The following is a 26,589-nucleotide window of genomic DNA, read 5'->3' as shown; positions in this document are numbered from 1 at the left end:
TTCCGATCACTCCTCAGTAGCATCCTTAGCTTTTTTCAGCGCTGCGCCGCCTGCCTTTTGGCTAGGTTTGCGCATACAAATCAAAAATACATATCGCCCACAGCAGTCACCATGCTGTCGCTTTAAGACCTTTAAATATAAAGGGAAACGTGAAACTACAAGTCCCAGAATTAACAATGCAGTCTAAACAAGCATTTGCAATGCAATAGGTCTCGCATTAGGAAAGTTTGAGCTATTGGTATTTTAAATGACAAATCTTTTATTTATGTGTTGGTTTTGAAAATAGCAAAATTAATAGCTTTGTCATTTACAATGCCAATAGTTTTAACTTTCGCAAATGTGACACCTATAGCATTTGTAATGCAATATGTGTTGTATTTACGTGACTTAGATGTATTGATATTACAAATAACTATGGCTTTTATTTTTTTTAATAATTAATACTTTAATAAAAGTTATTGTAATTTATAATGGCAATAGCTTAAACTTTTGTAAATTACTTTTGTGAAGATTATGTTCAGTGTATTTTATTGTGACGGAAATCCAAGAACAGAAGTGAAATATTAACATCTTTTTGTGACATTTGTAATAAAGCTTGAAACATTGAGAGAACATATTTAAACCAGCTGTTGTTAAATGGTTGCACAGATTAATGCTGTGGTGGCGCTGAGTGATGTGGTGGTGACGAGTGATGCTGTGGCGTTCAGTGATGCTGTGGTAGCGCATGAGTGATGCTGTGGTGGTGCTGAGTGATGCTGTGGTGGTGCGATAGATAGACATAGTGAGTGCGAAAGATAGATAGAGTGAGGGCGATAGATAGAGGGAAGGCGATAGATAGAGGGAAGGCGGGTAATTATGTGGCACTGAGTGGTATTTCAAGTGAATGTTGCATTGAGTGCAGTGTAATTATATGGCGTATAACTATGTGGATGCAGAGTGTGTGAGGGGGCAGAGTGTGTGAGGGAGCAGGGTGTGTGAGGGTGCAGGGTGTGTGAGGGTGCAGGGTGTGTGAGGGTGCAGGGTGTGAGGGTGTGGGGTGTGAGCGTGCATTGTGTGTGGTCTAAAGTAATGTGAGGGTGGGTGCGGGGTGTGTGAGGATGCGGGGTGTGTGAGGGTGCAGGGTGTGAGGGTGCAGTGTGTGTGTGTGTGTGTGTGTGTGTGTGTGTGTGCATTGTGTGTGGTCTAAAGTAGTGTGAGGGTGCAGTGTGTGTGTGGCCTAAAGTAGTGTGAGTGCACAGTGTGTAAGGGCGCAATGTGTGAGTGGGCAGTGTGTGAGTGGGCAGTGTGTGAGGGCACAGTGTAATGAATGTAAATGAGAGAGCAATATACTTATATACTGGATATATAACAGGTGTTTTCAATTATGTGTAAGTTGTTATTTTAATGAATGGTTGGTGGTATTGCACTCCGTTAATCAAAGTAGATCACTTGTTCGGTATGTGTGCTGCACTAGATTGGTGCCTGCCAACACTCTTAATCAATGTATATAGCCAGGGATCACTAGATCACAAGGACTCGAGTGCGCACTAACTAAAAGATAAATCTTTCAAAATTTTACAATTGACATAATTTTAATTCAAAATGTTTTGAAACTTATTTCATTTCAGGTTCAAACGAATAAAGTATAATTCATTGCAATATATACATAAACAATACACTATTAGTGCCTTTTATCATACATTTTTCACTGATCAATTGATACACAACACAGTTATATACACAACCCAATGCATTTCGGGGTTTGCACCCCTTCGTCAGGGGCCTATAGAAGAAGAAAGAAAAAGGAAACCTAATTAGTTTCGATGCTTTAGAGGAAATTAATCTGTATTAAACCAATTGGTATTGAATTCTCTTACCTAACTAACTGGTTGGAATATAAATAACGTGTGCTACATAGTTCCTGTAGAATCTGGAAAAATTATAATTACGTAAGTACATATACTGAGGCTTACAGAAAGCACAGTATTTGATATTATGCTTATGCAACGTTACCTTAGTTTCCAGTGGTTGAAAAAAACATCTGTGGATATTTAAGAAAATAAAAAAACATAAATTTTATCAAAAACTGTCACTATTATATCTGTCTTTAACAAACCATAAGGGTTTGTATGCCATATAAGTTGACGAACGCTCACCTGAGGATCAGTGACGCTTAACTGTGATGTAAAGGGGATCTAATAAAATAGAGAAGTAAAGACCATGAAAGGCCAATCTTTTGTAATATAACCTTCAAAAATTGCCGTCCATTCGAAATATAAGGGAAAGCTTGTGTTTACCTGCGAGCCTTTTACCAGGTTCCTTATTTCTTAAATATCCACAGATGGTTTTTTCAACCACTGGAAACTAAGGTAACGTTGCATAAGCATAATATCAAATACTGTGCTTTCTGTAAGCCTCGGTATATGTACTTACGTAATTATAATTTTTCCAGATTCTACAGGAACTATGTAGCACACGTTATTTATATTCCAACCAGTTAGTTAGGTAAGAGAATTCAATACCAATTGGTTTAATACAGATTAATTTCCTCTAAAGCATCGAAACTAATTAGGTTTCCTTTTTCTTTCTTCTTCTATAGGCCCCTGACGAAGGGGTGCAAACCCCGAAATGCATTGGGTTGTGTATATAACTGTGTTGTGTATCAATTGATCAGTGAAAAATGTATGATAAAAGGCACTAATAGTGTATTGTTTATGTATATATTGCAATGAATTATACTTTATTCGTTTGAACCTGAAATGAAATAAGTTTCAAAACATTTTGAATTAAAATTATGTCAATTGTAAAATTTTGAAAGATTTATCTTTTAGTTAGTGTGCACTCGAGTCCTTGTGATCTAGTGATCCCTGGCTATATACAGTTGTTATTTTAAAACACAAGGGATATGACTGTAGTAATAATGAGTGCGGTAAACAAATAGGGGTGCAGTGTGTGAGAGTGCAGTGTCTGAGGGTGCAGAATGTGTGTGAGGGTGCAGAGTGTGTGTGAGGGTGCAGAGTGTGTGTGAGGGTGCAGAGTGTGTGTGAGGGTGCAGAGTGTGTGTGAGGGTGCAGAGTGTGTGTGAGGGTGCAGAGTGTGTGTGAGGGTGCAGAGTGTGTGAAGGTGCAGAGTGTTTTATGAGGGTAGGGAGTGTGTGAGGCTGTGGGGTGTGTGAGGGTGTGGGGTGTGTGAGGGTGCGGGGTGTGTGAGGGTGCGGGGTGTATGAGAGTGCAGTGTGTGTGTGCATTGTGTGGGGTCTAAAGTAGTGTGAGGGTGCGGGGTGTGTGAGGGTGCGGGGTGTGTGAGGGTGCATGGTGTGAGGGTGTGGGGTGTGTGTGTGCGCGTGTGCATTATGTGTGGTCTAAAGTAGTGTGAGTGCACAGTGTGTGAGTGACAGATGAGAGGGAGCGAGGGCAGTGAGAGGAGAGAAAAGTAAGTGGTGAGATGAAGTAGAAAAGGCAGCTGAGCTAGAAAGGGAGGTTCCTTCAAAGACAGGCGAGGCGGTGGAGGAGTGTGAGATACGGGAGAGCAGAGTGGAGAGAGACGGTGCGTGGAGTAGAAACTGTGTGCCCTGTGAGAGCAGGGTATGCTGCGGGGAGAGGGGTGATGTGTTCTGGCAGAGATATGTGTGGATCTCACGAATCAAAAGTTAGCGTGAGCAGCAAGGTAGATGCTTATTAGGATGGCGTGTGAGAGCGAAAACGTGCGGCCATTAAAAACAAGCGATGCACACTCTGTGCTGGGGGAGGGGGAGGGCCATTAAAGGAAGGGGACGGAGACGAGCGTGTGAGAACTCGCGGCGGAGATCAAAGGAAGGGTGGGAGGGACATTGGCAAGCGAGCATATGGGGGTGAGGGGGTGTGCAGCCTGGTGAGCTGAATGCGTGTGGCAGCAGAGGTGGAGTGCGGCGCGTGCGAAGTGTCTGGTGGCAAATGGAAGCTGCGCACAATGCGCGTGGTTGTGGAGATGCAGAAAGCATACATAACGAATACAAAAGCGTCCAACAAAACACAAATAACCTAAAAAATAGGTTTTAGCATAGTGTGCCGCCAAACTAGCATGTTTCTACTCCTGCCAGCGTATTCATATATGTACCACAAGTGGTAACACACCAAAAAGCAGCCATGACTATTAGCTTTGTCAATAGTTGTTCCTACATGAAGATTTAACAAAAAATAAAGCTTGCTATATAAAAGAAATACGCTTTTGTTCATATGTGCTAATTTGTAGCATAACGATTGCGGCTTTCAGGGAGCAGAATTGTGTCACAGCCCTGGCTCACCATTCTGTAATTATGGACAACCTTGTGATCACTGTTACTACAGAAATTAACATAAACGTTGTTTGTATGTAATTAACCAAGTAGGGTCGAGTTATAGCGCAGGCTCACCAAAAAATACATAAACATTGCATTTGTAGAATGTAGCTATGGACTATGTAAAACGGTCCAATACATTAAGGACTGAGTTTGTGCTATATACAATTGTCTAAAAATCAAATGGCATTGCAAACCCTGAAATGCTACAAAGTTAAAATCTCGTCTTTACCCTGTTATTAAAACTTTACTTTCATGGTAAACATGTAAGTCTGTAAATACAATGCAATAAATATAGCTAGGTTTGATTAACAAAATGCAGACAGAAAGTCTGCTATAGTGAGATGTTTCGGTGACAAATCCAGCACTTGAGAAAGGAAAGTAGGAGACGTTAATTAAAAGCTACGTAGACAAGCGACACAGATTGTAATCTATTTGGAGGCTGCATCTGTGGGATGCAAATTAACCACAGCAGTATGCTAAACTTGTGCTGGCACGTAGGAAGGGGGAAAAAAAGTGTCGGCAACTACAGCATGGTAAAACACATGTTACTTTATATTTGTGTAACTAGTGGCTATGTAAAACTGTGCAATACTTTAGGTTCGAGTTAGCACAATATACAATAGCCCAAAAACCAAATAAAATTTAAAACCTAAAATGCTGCAAAGGTAAACTATGATTTTTCTCTCTAGGGTGACGGTAAAAACAGAGAGCCCGATCGGCACATGTTGCAGCACCTACTTGGACCAGGCACCCTTAAAGCCCTAGGTAAAGTGTAGTGCGAATAATAATTAAACATATGGAAGGCATTCGCAACTAATAAAAACACTCCCAAAGCACAAATAAGCTAAAATGTAGGTTTTAGCATAGTGTGCCAATAACACCTTTCAAGTACTAGGGCTGTGTGTGTGTGCCCGGGAAGCATCCGGAGCAGGAGCTGTCATACAGGACGGATGGGGGTTGCCTGAATCCCTTTTAGCCTAATGGCGTTGTGCGCTTGACCAGCAGCAAAGTGCTTCGATATATTTGTGCAGCGGTGAACAACTTAAAAAAAAAAATGAAATAACACCTACAAGCAGCAATGCATATGTAACACAGGTAAAATAACACCTACGAGCAACTGCGACTATTGGCATTATCAATGGTTGCCACAGCACAAATATTTAGAACAAGCTACAAGGAACTGCAGATGGCTGGGCTTTTCCAACTGTATTAAAGGAATGGATCTCACGGCCTGCCGGCCGTGAAGTGTGAAGCAGTGGGCGGGAAAGCTTTGAAGCTCTCGGAGGCCGGAGCACGGGAAGCAAGGAATGGATCTCACGGCCTGCCGGCCGTGAAGTGTGAAGCAGTGGACGGGGAAGCTTTGAAGCTTTCGGAGGCCGGAGCGCGGGAGAGCCTGGTGGGGGGGCGGGAATACGAGCGACGGGAGGAGAAGTTGATGCAGGCGGAATAGGGAGATGCGCGTGCTTGTGTGGTCAGGTGACCCGCTTTTGTGGCCACGTGACCTCACATGCACTGTTAAGAAACCGCAGTGGTTTCACTAGTCGATCGAGCACTTGAATTCTCGATCCCAAATGCGCTTGCGCGCATTGTAGGTCACGAGACCTAAAAATAGCTGAAGGTGCCACACGTGACACGGCCACTCGGCTGCTCTGATCATTCTCCTACGAATGGGATTCGTGTTTCCACGTGCTTTTGGACGTTCTTGCTAAGAGTTTTTTTTAAAAAAACGTTTACAGTGTGAAATGCCGGTGCTGCCCCCACCCCTTCGGCCGGAATTCTACTCCATTCCACAGCACGAGGAGGGGTCACTGCACACAGGGACTGTGGGCGCTGCACATTTTTCTCATTCTGGGGAGGGCGGGAGGGTCACTCAGTCGACGAAGTCAGTCGGTTCAGGTTTTGTTTTCGAAAGCAGCATTCTTTAAGCTGCACCCAAAGCCATGAGGTGAGTAACAGCAGGGATAGCTCGGCTGTGATTGTTCTTTTGAGAGCGGTGTAACCCGCGAGATAGCTCTGCTGTCTCAGTATCTGAGGCGTGTTCTAGCTGCTTCGGCGAACCGTGCCATTTCAATAACAGGTCTGCAGTCTATGGGTAATTTGGCAGCGGTGCAACTTGAAAGATAGCTCTGCTGTCTAAGGTTTCACCGGAAGGGTGGGTGACAAAGATTGAGCTTAAAGTCTCAGGCGGTAATAAAAGCCGTGTAACCCGAGGTACAGCTGAGCTGTCTCGGGTGTACATTTACCAGATTACTTCATGTTACCAAGGCACACGGGTTCTGGGCTTTCATTTAAAAATGCAATGCATTCTGGGAGTTGTAGCCAGGCCCGGTTATAGCAGTGGGGGGGGAGGGGGGGGGGCAGGCACATCCAAACATGACCTTTGGCCCATCCAGACAGAGCCGAATATGCTGGGGAGAAGCACAGTGTCGAATGCTGTGATTTTTTCAACCACTTTGTTTACTTTAATTCTCAGTCAGGGGTCAAGGAACCCGTGAACATCTTTTTAAAGAGCATTGCTTTTGTTTTAATACCTACAATTTAAAATATGTACTGATAAAGAGAAAAGCACCGGCTTTAGGTCATTTCCCCTATTTTTGCACTGACAGAGACATTAAAATACTGGTTATGCCAGTAAAGGCCATCTGGTGGCAACCCAAGCTCGTATCTGAGGCAAGCTGCAGGTGGGTGAGCCAACACATGATTAGCAGGAGGAGCCGAGCCAAGGGTCTGGCTTGGCTCTTCGAGCATGTGCACGAGCCGAGCCCTGAAAGTCTTTGCTAATCATGCAACAAACATTATGTAAAATATGAGAATGGCTCTTCAAAATTCAAAAAAGCGCATCTCTTTAACACGTAGAAGCTTTGACATTATTAATACTTCACATTACAGCACTGAGAAGTAATTATTAAGTTATTCTTTTTAAACATGAACTTGGAGCCATTCTTGCCCCCGCATTCACACTGGCGACAGTGCCATTTGTGAACCCGCAATGGCCCACCCAAATGTATCTGTGGCCCATTCTGATTAAAATTCCCGGAACCGGGCCTGGTTGTGTGTAGCCCTGGTTCACTTCAACTGATCACATTAAAGTTAATGGCCTGTAAAAGAACAGCCCAGGGCAGGAGCGCTGCGCCTCAGAGGCTCGAAGACATCTCGCTATTTTCCTTGGTCGACACTGAAAGCTGTGAAACCTGCTTTTTCGGAAATACTAACAACGCGATCATCTTTATTTGCGTGTTTGCGCGTTCAACACAAATCCTACATTAGAAACTTAAAATGTAGTGGTAAATATAACTCTGCAGCGTTCTGCATTCTTTGATTATGCCCGCCTCTGGTGCTCGTACCCCAGGCCTGGTCCCCTCCCCTCCCTGCCCAACTCAAATTGCATTTCTTATAAAATTTCTGTGCAGAACAGGCTAACGATGTCAGAAGACGAAGGACTTCGGCACACAAATCAGTTCCCTTTCAGTCATGCACAATATGCATCACCCAGACAACAATTACGATGAACAAACAAATTAACTGATTAACCACAAACACAATGGGAGAAACCCCGATTGGCCTTGTACTCCTTCAAGGAGGGACCAAGCACACATGCTCAGCATGATCCCATATGATGGTCTATGTACAGACACAGGTACCTTCCATGGTAGCAGAACATGCCTAAAAGATGAAGCTGTCATGGCCACTGAAGACAGAAGTCCACAGTATGAACAGCTTCATTCAGTATGGGAGCGGTGATCGCCTCACTCCATCCTATCAAAGATACTGCTTCCAGTTTTGGCTTTTATTTCACAACATAATGCATGCTGGGCCTTGTAGTCTTGGTTTGCGTCCATAGAAATAATTAGACTAACGCACCCAATAGCAATGCATTTTCGAATGAAAGAACACGAGTAGAAACTGTATCTGTTGTGACAAGTGCATCAGTTGGGGAGGGAAAAAGTGCAGGGTAGCCTCATGCTGCCAGGGGTGGCCAATACCAAGGATGGCTAGTAGTCTTGATTCCGTGTCATGTCTCCTCCTTCCACCACCCCTCACTTCATGGCTTCATCTCACTTTCTTTTTAAGTCCTGCTTTCTACCATTGTCGCCCTTTTCCCAAACTTCTCTTCTTGGTCCTTCCCTTCCTTTGTCTCTCTCGTCCTCTGGGTCAAAGTTTGATGGTGAAAAACAAGTCACGGTTCCCAAAAATGAGTACTGGTGGCCACCATTTGCAGCCAACTGTAAAAAACTAAACAGGGTTATTACATGGAGTGAGGTCACCACCCTAAATTGGAATATAAATCACACACAAAAAAAAGACGAAATGGGTATTTGTAAACAAATGGATAAAGCCCTTCCATGAAGCAGACACATACATGCAGTTTGCTGCAACCTTGAGGTCACCCCGGTAGAGTCAGAGGTCCACTAGTCCGAGCGTAGATGCCTGTCCGTATTAAGAGAGCATGGATCGATGCAATCTGCAGTCCAGTGTAGCAAGCACGGGCTTGTGCAGGAAGCACTGCCGGGTGCAGTGCAGCAATCACCATGGATGGAGCTCCCGAGGAACGGGACAGTCAAAGCATCTCCACCCGGTGTCTTAGAAGTCCAGGAAAGATCCAACATCTCTTCTGCACACACCAGTGTGATGACTAGGCCTGGGCGGCTCGTGGAATTTGGGTAATTTCGCGTTCCGCGGAGAATGCAAAATTGCCCAAAATTCGGCGTTCCGAGAGTTCGCGAAATTTTTTGCTTGTTTGCGTTCTCAAATGTGTGTCGTGAGATATTTCTCCCCGAGCACGCAAACAGCGATTGCGAACAGTAAAAAAGCATGTTCGCGGAATTTCTGCGTTTTCGCAGAGATTTTTTACCGTTTCGCGGAGATTCGCGTAACGCGATTCCTACTGTTGACAAGCCTTCACTCTGGGAGCCACAGGACAGTGGGCTGCACTCCCACAGGCATGTATCACCGGGGGTTCAGAACTCACTACGGCCTTGCATCATATAGACATTCATTCAGGGATACATTGTCTCGTCACATACAATCTGGCCGAGTGGTGTCCCAAACTGAGCACAGTTACAGGTCAGGGAAATGTGGAACAAGCTCATGGAGTAAAGCAGTGCAGCCCTGTGGGCCACTGAGACAAAATACCTAATCGTGTCCCTCTTGCCTGGGGATTAACATAGGAAAGGGATTTCTTTTACAACCCACAGCTGGGAAATCTCCGCTAGAGTCTGGCCTGCCACCCGGAGGCGTACAGCCTACACATGGGACAAAGGAAAAGGGAATGTCCCAGTCCATGATCGACAAAGAGGGCCTGCAGTCCCCAAGGGAATATGCATGTCACACCTGATCTCCCACCACATTAGAATAAATGTAACATCTGGAATAGCAAATGGAACCTGACCACCATAGGGGATCACCCAGTAGTGGATTTAACTCGATCTAATGCTGACCTGTCAAGCTATTTGGATCCTTCTCTAGACCCCACTCCACCTTGGAGACATCCTTCACAAGCAGTCATTCTCCCAGGGGACTCTCCTGCAGTGTAGAGCGCCCATCTCGCTATAAGCATCCTTTCACAGCAGTTCTCACACTCAATCTCTCCCTCACAATATCCTGGCTTGAGCATTCCTCATACACCCACACACACACACACGCACCTACCTGAAAATTACACTCACAACCCCCAAATAGGCACAGGGGGCTACCAGGCTGTGCTGAGGGAGGCCATCAGTCCTGTCGGCTATGCCACCTCACTAAAGTGTGCGCAGCTTAGCAGGCAACAGAAAAATGCATGCATTTCAGCTTTAACGAGAAGCGCTGCAAGGAGCTCGTCACCTCCTTCACCGGTCCACTCTCTGTCTAGAAGGGCCAACTAGCATCTCCCTCTAAGCGATGGCCATGCAGAGAGAACTAAGACCCAAACCATTCATTCTGAACCACGGGATCCCTACAGAAGTACTGGGTTAAGGGCATTGAGTAGGTTTGACAGCCATATCCACGATACCATACAGACATATGCTCTGCCACTGGAAGTAAGCGGCCATGACATTTTCCATATAACGATGGATTTTACCCTCTAGTTATATTATCCATCATGTACAGACTAATTTATAGACTTCAACAGAATTGTTTCTAACTCAAACAGATCAAATGTTATGAAAAAAGCGTGTCCAATAGGAGTAGATCTTCTGCAAAGTTCATCTTGTCACCTTTTAGTTGCTGATTGATGTAATGAGGTGAATATTAATGTGTTTTAAAATGAAAAACGAATGAACTATTGAAGTTGTTTGCAAATCCATGCCATGACACCATACATATACAGGGAATGGAGGGGGGCACAGTCAGTCTTGCCTCTCCCACCCATGTACAGTACAGAAGAAGGAAATCCTGCCCAGTCAGCTTGCACCTACCAGCATGCTATCACATATGCATGGGATCCAGCTCCCAGATTGCTATTCAGTGTGCTGAAATCTATGGCCAAGCCATCTCAAGATTACTATCACACAGATAGAGGGAATCAGAGGCCATCCAACATGTCTCGCACACTACGATACATACACAGGGACTCGGGGTTAAACCAGCCAAGTATCACACTGATATAACAACCCATCTGGCTGGAAGTCACATAATTCAATTGTCTCACCTTGCCACCCACGTGATAGGGATCCGATGTGCAGCATAGATGGTGAAGGAAAGTGGACTCGTGAGAAGAGATGCATCTTGGGTCACGTATTGCTTGCGATCCCCATGTACCAGTGCCTGGAAGTCCGCGTTGAAGGCACTGCAGTACAGCTGGACCAGGTCCAAGATGGCGGCCGTCACAGCTTCGACTACTTTCTCTGTAACACAGCATACATTTGACATCAGTTCCTTTCCCAGTAGATCTCAAGAGTGACAACAGAAGGGCAAGCATCGCACAATGCAACAGACGGCCATATAGACTGCACCACAAGAGTATCAATAACAAGTGTCTCCAATCAAACGGAGAACCCCTTATTGTTTTTTCAGTACATTTAAGATTACAGATGTAGCTTATTTGTTAGATGTGCGATGTTCAGACACTTCTGTTCATTTCAGGGACGGCACATGAGTGTAGAGGGATATTTCAGAGATGCAGGCACACAAACCCTATCTCGCAGGGCTGAGTTTACCAAACTAAGCTTAAACCTGAGCAGCATCCATTATCATGTGAGCACATCAACCGATTCAAACCAGCAACGAGGCATAACTTTGACACAGAGCACTGAAACTACCAGTCTTCCTAAAGGTGAGTGATGAACAAAAGAGGTAAACTCTAGTGGGTGCTAACAGTGAAATCGCAGAAAGAGACGTAGGGGTCTTGCTGCAGGTCACAGTAAAAGGTACCCAGAAACAGAGCTGAGCAATATCTGGATACAGGTCACAGTATAAGGTACCCAGAAACAGAGCTGGACAATATCTGGATGCAGGTCACAGTAAAAGGTACCCAGAAACAGAGCTGCACAATATCTGGATGCAGGTCACAGTAAAAGGTACCCAGAAACAGAGCTGCACAATATCTGTATACAGGTCACAGTATAAGGTACCCAGCAACAGAGCTGCAAAATATCTGGATGCAGGTCACAGTATAAGGTACCCAGAAACAGAGCTGCACAATATCTGGATGCAGGTCACAGTATAAGGTACCCAGAAACAGAGCGGCACAATATCTGGATGCAGGTCACAGTATAAGGTACCCAGAAACAGAGCTACAAAATATCTGGATGCAGGTCACAGTATAAGGTACCCAGAAACAGGGTTGAAGAATATCTGGATGCTGGTCACAGTATAAGGTACCCAGAAACAGAGCTACAAAATATCTGGATGCAGGTCACAGTATAAGGTACCCAGAAACAGAGCTGCAAAATATCTGGCTGCAGGCCACAGTATAAGGTACCCAGAAACAGAGCGGCAAAATATCTGGATGCAGGTCACAGTATAAGGTACCCAGAAACAGGGTTGAAGAATATCTGGATGCTGGTCACAGTATAAGGTACCCAGAAACAGAGCTACAAAATATCTGGATGCAGGTCACAGTATAAGGTACCCAGAAACAGAGCTGCAAAATATCTGGCTGCAGGCCACAGTATAAGGTACCCAGAAACAGGGTTGAAGAATATCTGGATGCAGGTCACAGTATAAGGTACCCAGAAACAGAGCTACAAAATATCTGGATGCAGGTCACAGTATAAGGTACCCAGAAACAGGGTTGAAGAATATCTGGATGCTGGTCACAGTATAAGGTACCCAGAAACAGAGCTACAAAATATCTGGATGCAGGTCACAGTATAAGGTACCCAGAAACAGAGCTGCAAAATATCTGGCTGCAGGCCACAGTATAAGGTACCCAGAAACAGAGCGGCAAAATATCTGGATGCAGGTCACAGTATAAGGTACCCAGAAACAGGGTTGAAGAATATCTGGATGCTGGTCACAGTATAAGGTACCCAGAAACAGAGCTACAAAATATCTGGATGCAGGTCACAGTATAAGGTACCCAGAAACAGAGCTGCAAAATATCTGGCTGCAGGCCACAGTATAAGGTACCCAGAAACAGGGTTGAAGAATATCTGGATGCAGGTCACAGTATAAGGTACCCAGAAACAGAGCTACAAAATATCTGGATGCAGGTCACAGTATAAGGTACCCAGAAACAGAGCTGCAAAATATCTGGCTGCAGGTCACAATAGAAGGTAAACAGAAACGGAGCTCCAGAATAACAAACAAGCATTTGCAATGCAATAGGTCTCGCATTAGGAAAGTTTGAGCTATTGGTATTCTAAATGACAATTTTTTTTATTTATGTGTTGATTTTGAAAATAGCGAAATTAATAGCTTTGTCATTTACAATGCCAATAGTTTTAACTTTCGCAAATGGAACACCTATAGCATTGGTAATGCAATATGTGTTGTATTTACGTTACTTAGATGTATTGATATTACAAATAAAAATGCCTTTTATTTTTTTTAATAATTAATACTTAAATTAAAGTTATTGTAATTTACAATGGCAACAGCTTTTGTAAATAACTTTTGTGAAAATTATGTTAATTGTATTTTATTGTGATGAAAATCCAAGAACAGAAGTGAAATATTAACATCTTTTTGTGACATTTGTAATAATGCTTGAAACATTGAGAGAACATATTTGAACCAGTTGTTGTTGAATGGTTGCACAGATTGATGCGGTGGTGGCGCTGAGTGATGTTGTGGTGGCGACAAGTGATGCTGTGGCGTTCAGTGATGCTGTGGTAGCGCATAGTGATGTTGTGGTGCCCCTGAGTGATGTTGTGGTGGTGCTGAGGGATGCTATGTTGATGCGATAGATTGATAGTGAGGGCGATAGATAAATAGACAGATAGATAGAGTGAGGGCGATCGATTGATAGATAGAGAGATGGCGATAGATAGAGTGAGTGCGATAGATAGATAGACAGATAAAGTGTATCTATGTTGCATTGAGTAGAGTGCAAGTATGAGGTGTGTAATTATATGGCACTGAGTGGTATTATGTGGAGTGTATTTACGTTGCATTGAGAAGAGTGTAATTATGTGGCGTGTAATTATGTGGCACTGAGTGGTAATATGGGGAGTACATGTTGTATTTAGTAGAGTAATTATGTGGCACTGAGTGGTATTTTTATTGTATGTTGCATTGAGTGCAGTGTAATTATGTAGCATATCATTATATGGCACTGAGTGGTATTGTTTGGAGTGTATGTTGCATTGAGTGCAGTGTAATTATGTAGCATATAATTATGTGGCACATATAATTATGTGGCACTGAGTGTATGTTGCATTGAGTGCTGTGTTATGTGGCGTGTAATTATGTGGCACGGAGTGGGATTTGGAGTGTATTTTGCATTGATTGCAGTGTAATTATGTTGCGTGTAATTATGTGGCACTGAGTGGTATTTGGGGTGTATGTGGCATTGAGTGCAGTGTAATTATGTGGTGTGTAATTATGTGGCACTGAGTGGTATTTGGAGTGTATTTTGCATTGATTGCAGTGTAATTATGTTGCGTGTAATTATGTGGCACTGAGTGGTATTTGGGTTGTATGTGGCATTGAGTGCAGGGTAATTATGTGGCGTGTAATTATGTGGCACTGAATGGGATTTGGAGTGTATGTTGCATTGAGTGCAGTGTAATTATGTGGCGTGTAATTGTGTGGCACTGAGTGGTATTTAGAGTGTATGTTGCATTGAGTGCAGTGTAATTATGTGGAGTGTAATTATGTGGCACTGAGTGGTATTTGGAGTGTATGTTCCATTGCAGAGTGTGTGAGGGTGCAGAGTGTGATGGCGCGCAGAGTGTGAGGGTGTGAGGGTGCGCAGGGTGTGAGGGTGCGAAGGGTGTGAGGGGGCGCAGGGTGTGAGGGGGCGCAGGGTGCGCAGGGTGTGAGGGTGCGCAGGGTGTGAGGGTGCGCAGGGTGTGAGGGTGCGCAGGGTGTGAGGGTGCGCAGGGTGTGAGGGTGCGCAGGGTGTGAGGGTGCGCAGATTGTAGGGTGCGCAGAGTGTGAGGGTGCGCAAAGTGTGCAATGTGTGTGAGGGTGCAGTGTGTGCAGTGTGTGTGAGGGTGCAATGTGTGCAGTGTGTGTGAGGGTGCAGTGTGTGCAGTGTGTGAGGGTGCAGTGTGTGCAGTGTGTGTGAGGGTGCAGTGTGTGCAGTGTGTGTGAGGGTGAAGTGTGTGAGGGTGAAGTGTGTGAGGGTGAAGTGTGTGTGAGGGTGCAGTGTGTGTGAGGGTGCAGTGTGTGTGAGGGTGCAGTGTGTGTGAGGGTGCAGTGTGTGTGAGGGTGCAGTGTGTGTGAGGGTGCAGTGTGTGTGAGGGTGCAGTGTGTGTGAGGGTGCAGTGTGTGTGAGGGTGAAGTGTGTGTGAGGGTGAAGTGTGTGTGAGGGTGCAGTGAGTGTGAGGGTGCAGTGTGTGTGAGGGTGCAGTGTGTGAGGGTGCAGTGTGTGAGGGTGCAGTGTGTGCGAGGGTGCAGTGTGTGCGAGGGTGCAGTGTGTGCATTGTGTGTGAGGGTACAGTGTGTGCATTGTGAGTGAAGTGTGTGTGAGGGTGCAGTGTGTGAGGGTGCAGTGTGTGTGTGAGGGTGCAGTGTGTGTGTGAGGGTGCAGTGTGTGTGTGAGGGTGCAGTGTGTGTGTGAGGGTGCAGTGTGTGTGAGGGTGCAGTGTGTGTGAGGGTGCAGTGTGTGTGAGGGTGCAGTGTGTGTGAGGGTGCAGTGTGTGTGAGGGTGCAGTGTGTGTGTGGGTGCAGTGTGTGTGTGGGTGCAGTGTGTGTGTGGGTGCAGTGTGTGTGGGTGCAGTGTGTGTGGGTGCAGTGTGTGTGGGTGCAGTGTGTGTGGGTGCAGTGTGTGAGGGTGCAGTGTGTGAGGGTGCAGTGTGTGAGGGTGCAGTGTGTGAGGGTGCAGTGTGTGAGGGTGCAGTGTGTGTGGGTGCAGTGTGTGAGGGTGCAGTGTGTGAGGGTGCAGTGTGTGTGAGGGTGCAGTGTGTGTGAGGGTGTAGTGTGTGGGAGGGTGCAGTGTGTGCCGTGTGTGTGAGGGTGCAGTGTGTGCAGTGTGTGTGAGTGTACAGTGTGTGTGAGGGTGCAGTGTGTGTGTGAAGTGCCCACTATGAACTGAATGTATGCAAGCACAGGTGTACAGGATCTGGTAGTCCACAAGGCATGGCTCTTTGTCACAGAGAGGTCACTAACCTAGGTAGGGGAGGGGTCAGGCCAGTTTGCCAACAATTAATCATGCTTGGGCCCTAGAGAGCACACACGCCTGAACTAGAGAGTCGCGATTCAGCACATGAAAGATGGTTTTCAAGGGGAATACTGTTCTTGTGTGGGCTAGACCTCCTGAAGTGCAAAGTGCTTTTAGAAACTCAGAAGCCTCCTACCCCCTCAATACCTGCGAGTTCTAGGAAACACAAGCGCACTGTTTGCCTCGTCTCCTACTAATGGCACATTTCATACAGATGTTAGACCTGCCAACCTGTATATAAAATGTCACTGTGTGAAGGGCGAGGGGGGCAGAGATTCGTGGCGAGATCTCCCTAAGAGACAATCTGCCCTGCACCAAGCGCACCACTTCTAACCACACACACACAAAAAGAAAAAAAGCAGCCAGGACTACCATAAGAATTAAAGTAAAGCAGGGTCAAATGCTGCCAGCCACTGGAGTCTGACTTCTAAACGGTTGATCATAACCCATGCCCTCTCCTCAGTCCTGGGTATGCTTACAGAGCCGCAGAAGAACAGACACTGTTAGTGTCTGTGCAAAGCGCATTACTAGCACACTAATTCAAGCAAGTACTGGCGCTGTGAATTGCATACAAAAGGGGGTGGTGATGGACGGAGCATCTGAACCGATCAAATACTCACACCCAGTCAAAAGATCTGGGTTTGATCCATCACCGTTCTTTAGCCCACTCTGCCACCCCAGTTCAGACATGGCTATATGCAAATCAGTCTGACCCTGTGCCTCATGGGAACAGTCCAGCCCGAACTGCCAAGCCATGCCTTCCCTGGACCGGAAACAAGCTTCCGAGGACCGGTTCCTGGCATTACAGCCGTCTTCAGCCCGGCTTGCTTGAATCCAGTGGCAAAGTGAGCAAGGGACTCACGTCTGAGCATACCCTGCCACACTTATGGCGGCCAAAAGCGGTAGAAAGGGGGTGGTGATGGACGGAGCATCTGAACCAATCAAACACTCACACCCAGTCATTGCATGACAACATATTTTGAGGGAATGGGATAACAATACTAAATGTGCATTAGTTTAACCCCTGAGTGACCCTTGGCAGGGCTGCAGTCTTACCGCGCACACTTACCTACGTATCCTGCTCCACTCACGGACCCTGACATGCTGAACTAGCTTATTGCACGAAGCAGCTATGTGTCTCCCCTGCAGCGCCCGTGAGGAAAGAAGACAATGATCAAAAGCCCAGTGTGCATGAAGCGGGCGCCATGTTAAAATAAAAGCACTGCGGTGTCCATAAGTATATAAAAACATTTTGTAAAATTTAAACAGCAACACAAGCGGAAACTCAAGAAGCTGTAAAAATGTATTAGGAGAAGAGGGCGTGGCCAACCAAGATTGCAGTGTAGACGTGATCCACGAGGGCTCCGTGGCATTTGTTTAAATAAAGCTGGAAATGCACTATTGGTGGGAGCGCAGAAGTCGGAACAGAAGGGTGAAGACTCCCTACTGGTGCTGAGTGGAGAATGAGCGGAGGAGGACTCCCCATTGGCCAGCGCTGAGACCAAAGGACATGAGTGGCGGGGCCTGTAGAGCCGCCGATGCGAATTCCGATGAGCCTGGCCTAGCTTCTGCCGAGAGGTGTAGCATACGTGGGAGACTTACTGAGTGTCGAGTTGAAACAGCAGACCCAGGGAGACTGAAGCAGTGGCACGGACAGAGGAGATCAGGTAGAAGACAACAGGAGTGGAGGCGGCTCTTGACCTCGCTGCCACGCCTTGAGCTAATGGTGAGTGCGGGGCTAACGGCGGGTACCGGTGGCCGTCTAGTACGGAGGGATTGAAGGCCTACAGACCACAGCCGCCCGCTCCACTCCATGATGGCAGCCGTCCAGGTCATTGGACGCACTGGGGCCTAAAAGAAGGTCTGAGAGAGGACTACCGTTCGTAATATAAACAAGCATTAGGGGGTTGTGTGCGCGCGCGAGTAAAATGCATTTGGTGCTGTAATAGCGGAAAGGAGAACTTCGGTGCGCATTGACGGGCCGTGGAGCCGAGGGGGGAGGCAAAGTGAAAGTAACGGCATGAGGCTTGCAAGGGAGACAGGCGATGGGCACAGCGTGTGACTCGATCCGATCCGGCCTGCAGCCTGCGCGTGCCCATCTCCTATCGCCCTTGCAAGCCCTTGAAAGCATAGTCGACGACTATAGTTCTCGCTGGCGACAGCGCTTCGCGCTGCTTCGCCAGGTGCAAGACCTAAAAACGGCAGGATACCTGGTGGCAGGTGACAGTTTAGGACAACCGGACATAAGGCGACAGTGTAGGTCACACAGAAGTAAAGCTGCAGGATATTTTTTGGTGTCTGACTGTATTGCGGTAAAGCTGCATAATAAAGCACTCCAAGCCAAGATGGAAAGTCGGAAATATCTGCAAAATGCACAGGTGTGGGTAGGATTGGGATAAAAAATAGGCCTGGGCAGCCTAAAAAAATGGCCTACCATTTGCTGAGTTTCTTTTTTTCTCAAAACACTGCTTCAGTGCTTTAAGTATTATAAAAAGAAGGAAGGTGGGGGATTCTCTAAAAGAGGCAGGCGGTCTTTACTTCACTGTGATAAAAAAATATGCAAATGTTGCCAGGAGCCTTTTGTGCATGGATAAGTTCATAATGGTGAACCACAACTGAATATTAGTGAGACCACTCATGCTCAGGACCCTCGTCCGCTGCTCAATCTGGATACAGTACTGGGCCGGTCTAGAGAGAGAGACTGGAAATGACACCTCCTCCCCCTTGGTAAAAGGGAGGTATCAGAGGCCCGTCTGCTCCGGAAGGGGCGCTCAAGCCCCTATAAGGCAGCTGGGGCATCTGAACTACACAGCCATAGCCCATATCAGCCACCTTGCTGGCCAAACAAGCACTGAAAATGCAACAAGTCTCGCCTTTGGTTAAGTTAAAGCCATTTGCTTTCCTAATGGTATTGTATAGCAAAGCAAATGGCATTAACTTAATAAAAGGCACGACCTATTGCATTTTTAATGCTTGTTCTTTTTTCGCTCACTGGAAGTACAGGAAAGCATAGACATTGACAATCAAGCACTGGCAAAGAAAGCAGTTCTCACCTTTATCTATTGGCTATGCCATTGATTTTCAGCAATGGTATGCAGATTGGGGAAATGTTACCCCCCAAAAAAAGCATTGGCATAACCAATAGGTCTCGCTTTTGGGACCTTAAAAGTATTTAGGTATGCAGCACAATATCCTTAGTGCAACAACACCAACTGTTGCATGGCTAAACACTTATAAGGTCCCAAAAGCGAGACCTATTGGCTATGCCAATGCTTGTTGGATGTTGAGTCTATGTGCTTCCACGAGCTAACTGGATCAAAACAATCTAAAGTTAGTTGGAAACACTCAACTGCGAATCTGCTCTGTGTATATTAAGATCAGATGCAAACCCCCATTTGCCTGCGCTGTTGCTAAATTTTTAGGGCATATGTGGGTTATCAGGAGAAAAAGTCAAAAAAAGTATTAATGCATTATTTATTTTATTGCTGACAAATGGCAGCCACGCAAATATCTGGTAATGTTTATTAATGTTCTTGTGATTTCAATATTAAGACGTAGCAATGAATGCTTGAAAACTGTAGTGTAGCCCTTACGTGCTTACGGTGTTATGCATTAGGACAGGGCCCAAAACGAGCAACCAAAGCACAGAAGAAGTACGTTGGGAGTGCAAGAGGCCAGAAGAGCACGCAGGCACAGGCACGCGGGAAGGCCCAGTGTCTGATGGGAAGCAAAGTCCGTGGGGTAATGCGGAAACTGGGAGGCTCCAAAAGAATGTTGACTGGTCGCCTAGCAACGGTCAGTGCGCAGCGTGCGTTGCTATCGCAGGTAAGAGCAGCAGACGGTTACCGCTTCCCAAGGCAGAGAGATCTACTCCAGGAGCCTCGCACCGTGCCCCAGTCCCAGAGTCCATCCGACCCTGCCGCCCGGGAGCCCGAAACCCTGCCAGCCCTCAGGATCGAGGCCGGTGGTCAGACAGAGATGGTTGCAGAGCAACAAAAGCAGAAGCAACCACAGGTGAACAGAGCCCCCGAGAAGGCAGCCTGCAGGAGGGAGGCTGCGGGCAGCAGTAGCAAGCACCCCCAGGCCTTCACTGTCAGATCCCTCATGAAGAATTTGGTGGTGAGTGACAAGCAGCATTCCCCAGCCCATCCATTGTTGTAACCATCAGCAATCGCTGTGATGGGATAAAAGTGTGTAACAACCCCCTTTGCATAAAGGGGTTAGAGTTGTGCATTTTTTTCGGAGTGATGGTTTCTATTCAATGCAAGAAAAACATTAGAGCAGCTGGCTGCAACAGAGAGGGGCGTGGGGGAGTGAGCTGGCAGCGTGTAATGGTTTCTATTCAATGCAAGAAAAACATTCAGAGCAGCTGGCTGCAATAGAGAGGGTGTGGGGGAGTGAGCCGGCAGAGCGCTGAAGGCGCGATGGGTGGGGGAGTGAGCGTGGCGAACACGCGAGGGGGGTTGAGCGTGGCGTGTGGTGAACGTGCTATTTAGGCAAGATGGTGTTGGACTGTCGACAGTCCGTATGGACACACGCATGCTGTTTGATTTGAACAGGATGGCGAGAGCAGCCATCTTTGTCCATGCAGACACGTGCATGCAAGCGAGGGAGAATTGATTCCAAAAGGTGCTCTCCATGGCAAGAGCAGCGCATCGCTGCTTTCGCCAGGGGAGACCTAAAAAGCAGCCCACAGCTGTAAGTCAGATACCGGCCCATCGTCCATTGCCCGCCTTACCAATCCGACCCAGAGTGTAGGGCACCTCCCGCAGATCAACAGAAGGATGGACACTGACAGGACAGCAGTGCTTTAATCTAGAATACGGAACACGCACAGTACACCAGAGCAGAGAACCATCTCCTGCCCTTCCAATGTATGTAAAAGATACATCTCGGTACTTACATAAAACCTCCAGCCTGAGTACAACACAGCTTTGACAAGTCTTCTTTAGTTGCACTGCTAAAGTCTTACTGGATTTAGTGAGTAACACTGAAATGCCTGGCTTATTTCGTCTTGTCAAATTAGCAGACCCTTTGAAAATAAACCCTTATCCCTTTTCACCTTGCTCCTACTGAAGAACATGGAAACACATTTGATCAAAACATGCCGACAGCTGAATTCATTCATGCAGCAATTTGGCTTCAAATGTTTATTTTATATAACACACTGGAGAAGCCAGACCCTTTTTAGCTTGCTTCTTTCCCTAGTTCTCTTAACAGCATAAGTCCAACTTAATTTCCAGATTTCTTCTTTACCATTCCCTCATTACTACTCCCTGTGTCTTCCCTTTCCATGATGGTTATGAGAGTGCACATGTGCACATCCACACAGAAAGTAGTCCACAACAGTGCTAGGTTTTTTCTGATGGGATTTTATTTACCTTTTTTGCAAACAAATGGATACCACGTTTAGAAATTTCTACATTTTTATTACAATTACACTCTTAATGCATATTTCTTGTGTTTGTTAAAAAAAAAAAAGAGAGCGAGGGAAGGGAAAAAATACTGCGGCATTGCCACGGCCAGATCCATTGCCTTTGCTTTTTCTGATTTGATGGGAAAACATATCCTGCTAGACCGACGTCCTCTTTATCACACTTCAATCTTCAGAGCCTGCATTCTTTGTTCAACATGGTCCAATCATTGAAAGAGACCTGTATCTGGCTACTCCTCAGCATCTCAATCACTAAGTATTTTTGACCCTGAAATAGATGGGGCTCACACATTCATTTCTCGGGACGATAGCCTTATTAGGTCGCACCCACACCAGACAGCTTTCAGGTGTCCGTTTGCTAAAGACCTCTTGTGGACACTGTACAAAAAAACATATGCCTTTACTCGAGTTTTAGCTATTGCCATTGTAAATGACAATGCCTTTTATTTAGGTTTTTAAACAAATAAAAGGCATTGTCATTTACGATGCCAATAGCTTAAACTTGCGCAAATGCGAGACCTATTGCATTGCATATGCTTGATGGCATTACTGGGTTGTCTCTATCTCCCATGGCCCCGGAAGAGCTCCCAGTTTGCTACAAGTTAAATAAACATGCACAACTGTGCCAGAGAGACCCTCCTGCAGTAAGAGAAACTCATTAAAGAAAATAGTGCTTACAGAATAAAGAAGTACCATGTAACAACCGAAGTAAAAGGGCCAGTCCTCATGGGAGGTTACAAATGAAGAGAAGGCAGTTCTATGGAGGGACTAACAAACCTAATAAGAAATCAGAACCCAGCATTTATGAAGGACAATGACACAAGCCAATGACAACTATGGACGGAGCGAGGACTTGGCTTTTATTCCATACTCCAATACAGCATGGTTCATAGAGCAGCGCATGCGCTGCCCAGGCTTGACCGAAAAACAGTAGGGTTTAGATTTCCATTGGCTGGCTTTGTTGTCACTCATTTGCTTGCTTCCTGTTTTTTGGTTTGCCTTCCTCTTCTTTGTTTGTCCCTCCCCAGGAGCACAGCCTCTTTACCATCCTGTTGATTGGACGACTTGAATTCTTCCCCTTCTCCCTCACAGAGAAGGTTCCTTTCCTTTCAGCACTCCATAAGAATGCACATGTTTTCTTTCTATCTCTCTATCTCTCTCTCGTGTGCTGCTTTCTCCCCCCAAACACCACTACATTAGGCTTCTGCCTATAGACAGCTCAAAAGCGTATAGTAGGCAAGACCTAAAAATAACACCTGCATCACTGGTGTGAACGTATATGCACGCGCTTTTAGACATGGTTGCCTCATCATCCTTTTTTCCTTTTTGTTTGCCGATGCTGCGGTGTAGCAGCAAATAGTATTTGCAAACACATAGGTAACAAGCATTTACAATGCAACGGTTTCGCCTTTGTAAAAGTTAGAAATATTGGCATTGTAAATGACCAATTTTTTATTTATGTGTTGGTTTTGAAAACAGATAAATAAATGGCATTGTCATTTACAATGCCAATAGCTTAATCATATCCACCACTCAAATTACGTTCATATTCTCACTATACTAATTCACCACTAATCCTTTATGGGCTCTAGAGCAATGTGCTACTTGCCGAAAAAAGCCCTTTGACGCCTCGTATGGGGTAGTAACTGCTATATAAATGCAATTACAATACAATACAATACAATATCTACAGCTTTCTTCCTTTTCCTTGACCCCTTTCTTGCAAACTTGGATGTCTTCATTGCTCAGAAGAGCTCCAGTCGTGGTATGGACCTCTTGACTGCTTGTATCCGCTTAGCCTAGTCCCAACTATTCACCTGTTCCTTTATTTGACGGCAGCACTCTACGACGCTGTGCTCCCACACACCTCCCACAAATAGGCACAACACCTTCCAAACACATACAGCCGAAATGCTTCCATTGCCACAACCAAGTTAGTGTTCACCTGTGCCATCTCCCCTCGTGATGCGGCGTTCTCTGCGATAGTCCAGCACCAATGCTTATAAAATTGTACAATGTCACTTGATTTTAGTTTCCCTGGTAATCACCTAGCCTTACTTGAGGTTCAAACAGTAAACTCTGTTTTGTTGCTACCATATTCTAATAGAACTTGGAAGTGCGGGTTCCGTGGAACGCCGATGAAAGTGCCTAGAGTTCCTGGGAACAAGTTAAACCCCTCGCGGTGGCTTTTGCAGCCAAGAAAACAAAAGGCCTCCATCTCTGACGATTCATTTTTTTTCCCCGAGACTTCAGCAGCCCTTCTCAGCTGCGGCGCTGTACTCTGCATTTCTGTAACGATGTGATGATGCACATACTTTCTGCATGTTGTACATTCCGCTGCCCCTAATGTGTCCGACGTTTGTGGGCTGTGATGCATGCTAGCGCGATCCTGCGCCTTGCGCCTCTGCTGCCCTCCTATAGAATTCGACACTTAAAAAAACAAACGTAGCAACGATGTTCTATTAATAATATCATGGCAGCGCTTCTATGCATTGCATAGTAATTGTTCTGAGGAAAGTATTTTTATTTTTATTTTTGCAGTGGTTCCGCTAAGTCGGTAGTCATTGATTACTTGTTTGTGTTCTTTTGCCCAGGGACGTTTCTTACATTGGTGCAGCAGGTGCAATGGCACCGGGGCCCACGGAACTCTGATAATTCGTGTATTTAATATAACTGTAGACATCGAGGGGGGAGGTTTGTGCATTTTTATTACTTGCACTGGGGTCCATGACACTGTCTAGGCTGCTGTTTTTGCCACATTATTTCATTGGTCAGTGTTTAGCATTAGAGGTTGTACTCCTGAGTGACGTGAGACAGAATTTAAGATTGATTGTGCCAGGGCATGAAAAGGAAATGCTGCTCAGGGCGCCAATTGTGTAAGGCGTCTAGACTTGAAATATTGCGACTGCTTCTTGCAGGCTGAATCTGGGATGTGTGCCCGTCAGATCGACAGCAGCTCTGTCCGTTGCTAGTGTTTTACAGGGTCATGTGTTCAAGGATTGTCAGTGATACCCAGATGATGACCTTTGTTTGATAATTTCATTAAAAAAACCTCAACTCTCTGGTGGGGTCACTGTATTGCAGTATTTTTTGCGTTACTTAAGTCTCTTAAGTGTGTGAATACATACACCGTATGTATTGGAATCCATGTGGTTTGATAGCTCAATCGGTCGCTCATTCAGCACTGCATTTTAGACCCGGTCACGTGGCCCGCTGGAGAGTGGACATTGCGCTTGACTGCCCGCCTCCTGTGGGATGCAGTGGTTTGATGCGTGTCGGTCTGCGCTCACGTCCCCTCGCCCTTCCATCGCTTGGAAATAACAGACTTGCACACACAGCCTGCCACAGAGCAATAGTCTCTCTATCTGTAACCGAAGATCGCCTCCCATTGTTGTTGTTTGTTTTGAGTTGGGCAGATCAGGCGGATGAATCGGCTCTGTTGTCTTGTTTTGGGTGGTCTGTCTCTGCAGCCTGCTGCTGCCGCCACTGTGTAAGCACCTCGGCGTTGTTGTTCCCCTGCAGATCTCGGTGGCTTTGACGCTAATGTCTTGTGTCTGAAGGGCTAGTTTCTGCCATGAGTAATGCTGTTGTGCTGCCTGCAGCGTGCGCCCGTGCTATTTATAGGTCGGGCCCCTGGTAAGAGTAGCCCCCGGAAGGGACGGCTGCCTGCGGTGCAGGTCGCCGGGGGCTGCCCTCTGCTCGCCTCTCGCTGCTAGCCCGGCTCGTCGCCTGCAGAGGGAGCTTGTACGCGATCTGATCGATGCAATCTGGACTCGTTGGCCGAGATTTCCCATGTTTTTTTTTTTGTTGTTGTTGTACATTTAAATTCTCGAGCGGTGAAAACTGCCGTCAATTCTTTGCCCATTTAATGCATTAAGTTGTCGATAATATTGGTTACACCATACCTTCTCGCATTAAGCATTACCTCTAAGAATACATCCACAAGGGGACAGGGACAAGACAACAATGAACACAAACATCGGTGTGTAAAAAAAAAAAAAAGTACACGCCCACAGTGGCCACGTCTTCATGACGTTGCGGAGAGTGAAAGAATCGGCGGGAACGCCAACGAGTCACTTCGCACAATGACGGACGGCTCTGTCTTCCAATGGCTAGCCTCCATTTATGGAGCTAGCCAATGAAAGACAGAGGCGGAACAAAGCCCACATCTTGAACTCATTAGGATTTCGCCTGCGCCGAAAAGCTGCGCAGTGCGCAGCTTTCGCCAGGCGAAACCTAAAAAAGGCATAACTTATTGACTTTACCAATGTTTCTCTAAAGATTATGCTGTGCTGTGCCTATTAAACCCCACAAGAATAAACATAGAAAACTCAAAATTAACAGCCCATTTCAATCTTTCACTTAATAGATTATTTTTTTTAACTAGGGACAAAACAAACTTCTTTGCTACTCTTCAATCATAAAAAAGCCTACAGCGATGATGCCAACTGGACTTTAGGCATCAAGCTGGCCGCTTTTGAAACCCCTAAAGCTTAAGACTGCCTAATGGGCACAGGCGAATCTGACTGTTGAAAGTACTGGTAGGTGTGAGGCATTTAGCGAGTCCTGAGGGTGTAACTCCAGGCTAGTTCAGCCACACAAACACCAAAGCATATCAGCCAGACACCCTGTATGTGAGGAACCACAGACCCTTTCCATTCCGTGTAGCATTTGACCTGAAAAGTCTTGAGGTACAACATTTAGAAAATTGCACCACAATCAGACAGAGGCATAAGAATACAGGTATGGCATGTTTAACCCCGAAAAATGCTGCACTTGTGTTTTTTCTGAAATACACAATATAAAGACGTCTAAAACGGATGTCACAAAAATCACTCCTAAGCATTCATGTCCAGGAGCACAAAGTACATAGCTGCATATCAAAATAGCAGAGGCTGTTTCAAAATCTCGATACAGAACAACATGCAAGTAAGTCTTCGAGAACACTTAGAAAGCAGTAGATCGTATTAGCACCAGGACAATTGCGCAAAGTTGTGAAATAGTCAAACAAATCAAAATTTAGATAGCTTAAAGGTTATGGCAACGGCCATCCACCATATACCAGATGGTATAGAAATTCTAACCCATTTAAACACAGAAAGAGAA

At 45.8% G+C, this 26,589-nt stretch overlaps 1 protein-coding gene across 2 annotated transcripts in view; it reads right to left on the bottom strand.

The window, feature by feature from the left end:
* Positions 1-26,589, bottom strand: part of PIK3C2B (phosphatidylinositol-4-phosphate 3-kinase catalytic subunit type 2 beta) — a 463,326-nt gene that overhangs the window by 195,584 nt on the left and 241,153 nt on the right. For both annotated transcript variants that reach the window (XM_078644643.1, XM_078644644.1), the window contains exon 11: positions 10,929-11,124. In XM_078644643.1, the coding sequence (XP_078500769.1) occupies positions 10,929-11,124 (196 nt within the window). The remainder of the gene's footprint in view (positions 1-10,928; positions 11,125-26,589) is intronic.

Source organism: Lissotriton helveticus, chromosome 5_1 (assembly GCF_964261635.1).
Source record: "Lissotriton helveticus chromosome 5_1, aLisHel1.1, whole genome shotgun sequence".
Taxonomy (NCBI): Eukaryota; Metazoa; Chordata; class Amphibia; order Caudata; family Salamandridae; genus Lissotriton; species Lissotriton helveticus.
The sequence above is the reverse complement of the archived record's forward strand: the minus strand, read 5'-3'. Positions and strand labels throughout refer to the sequence as shown.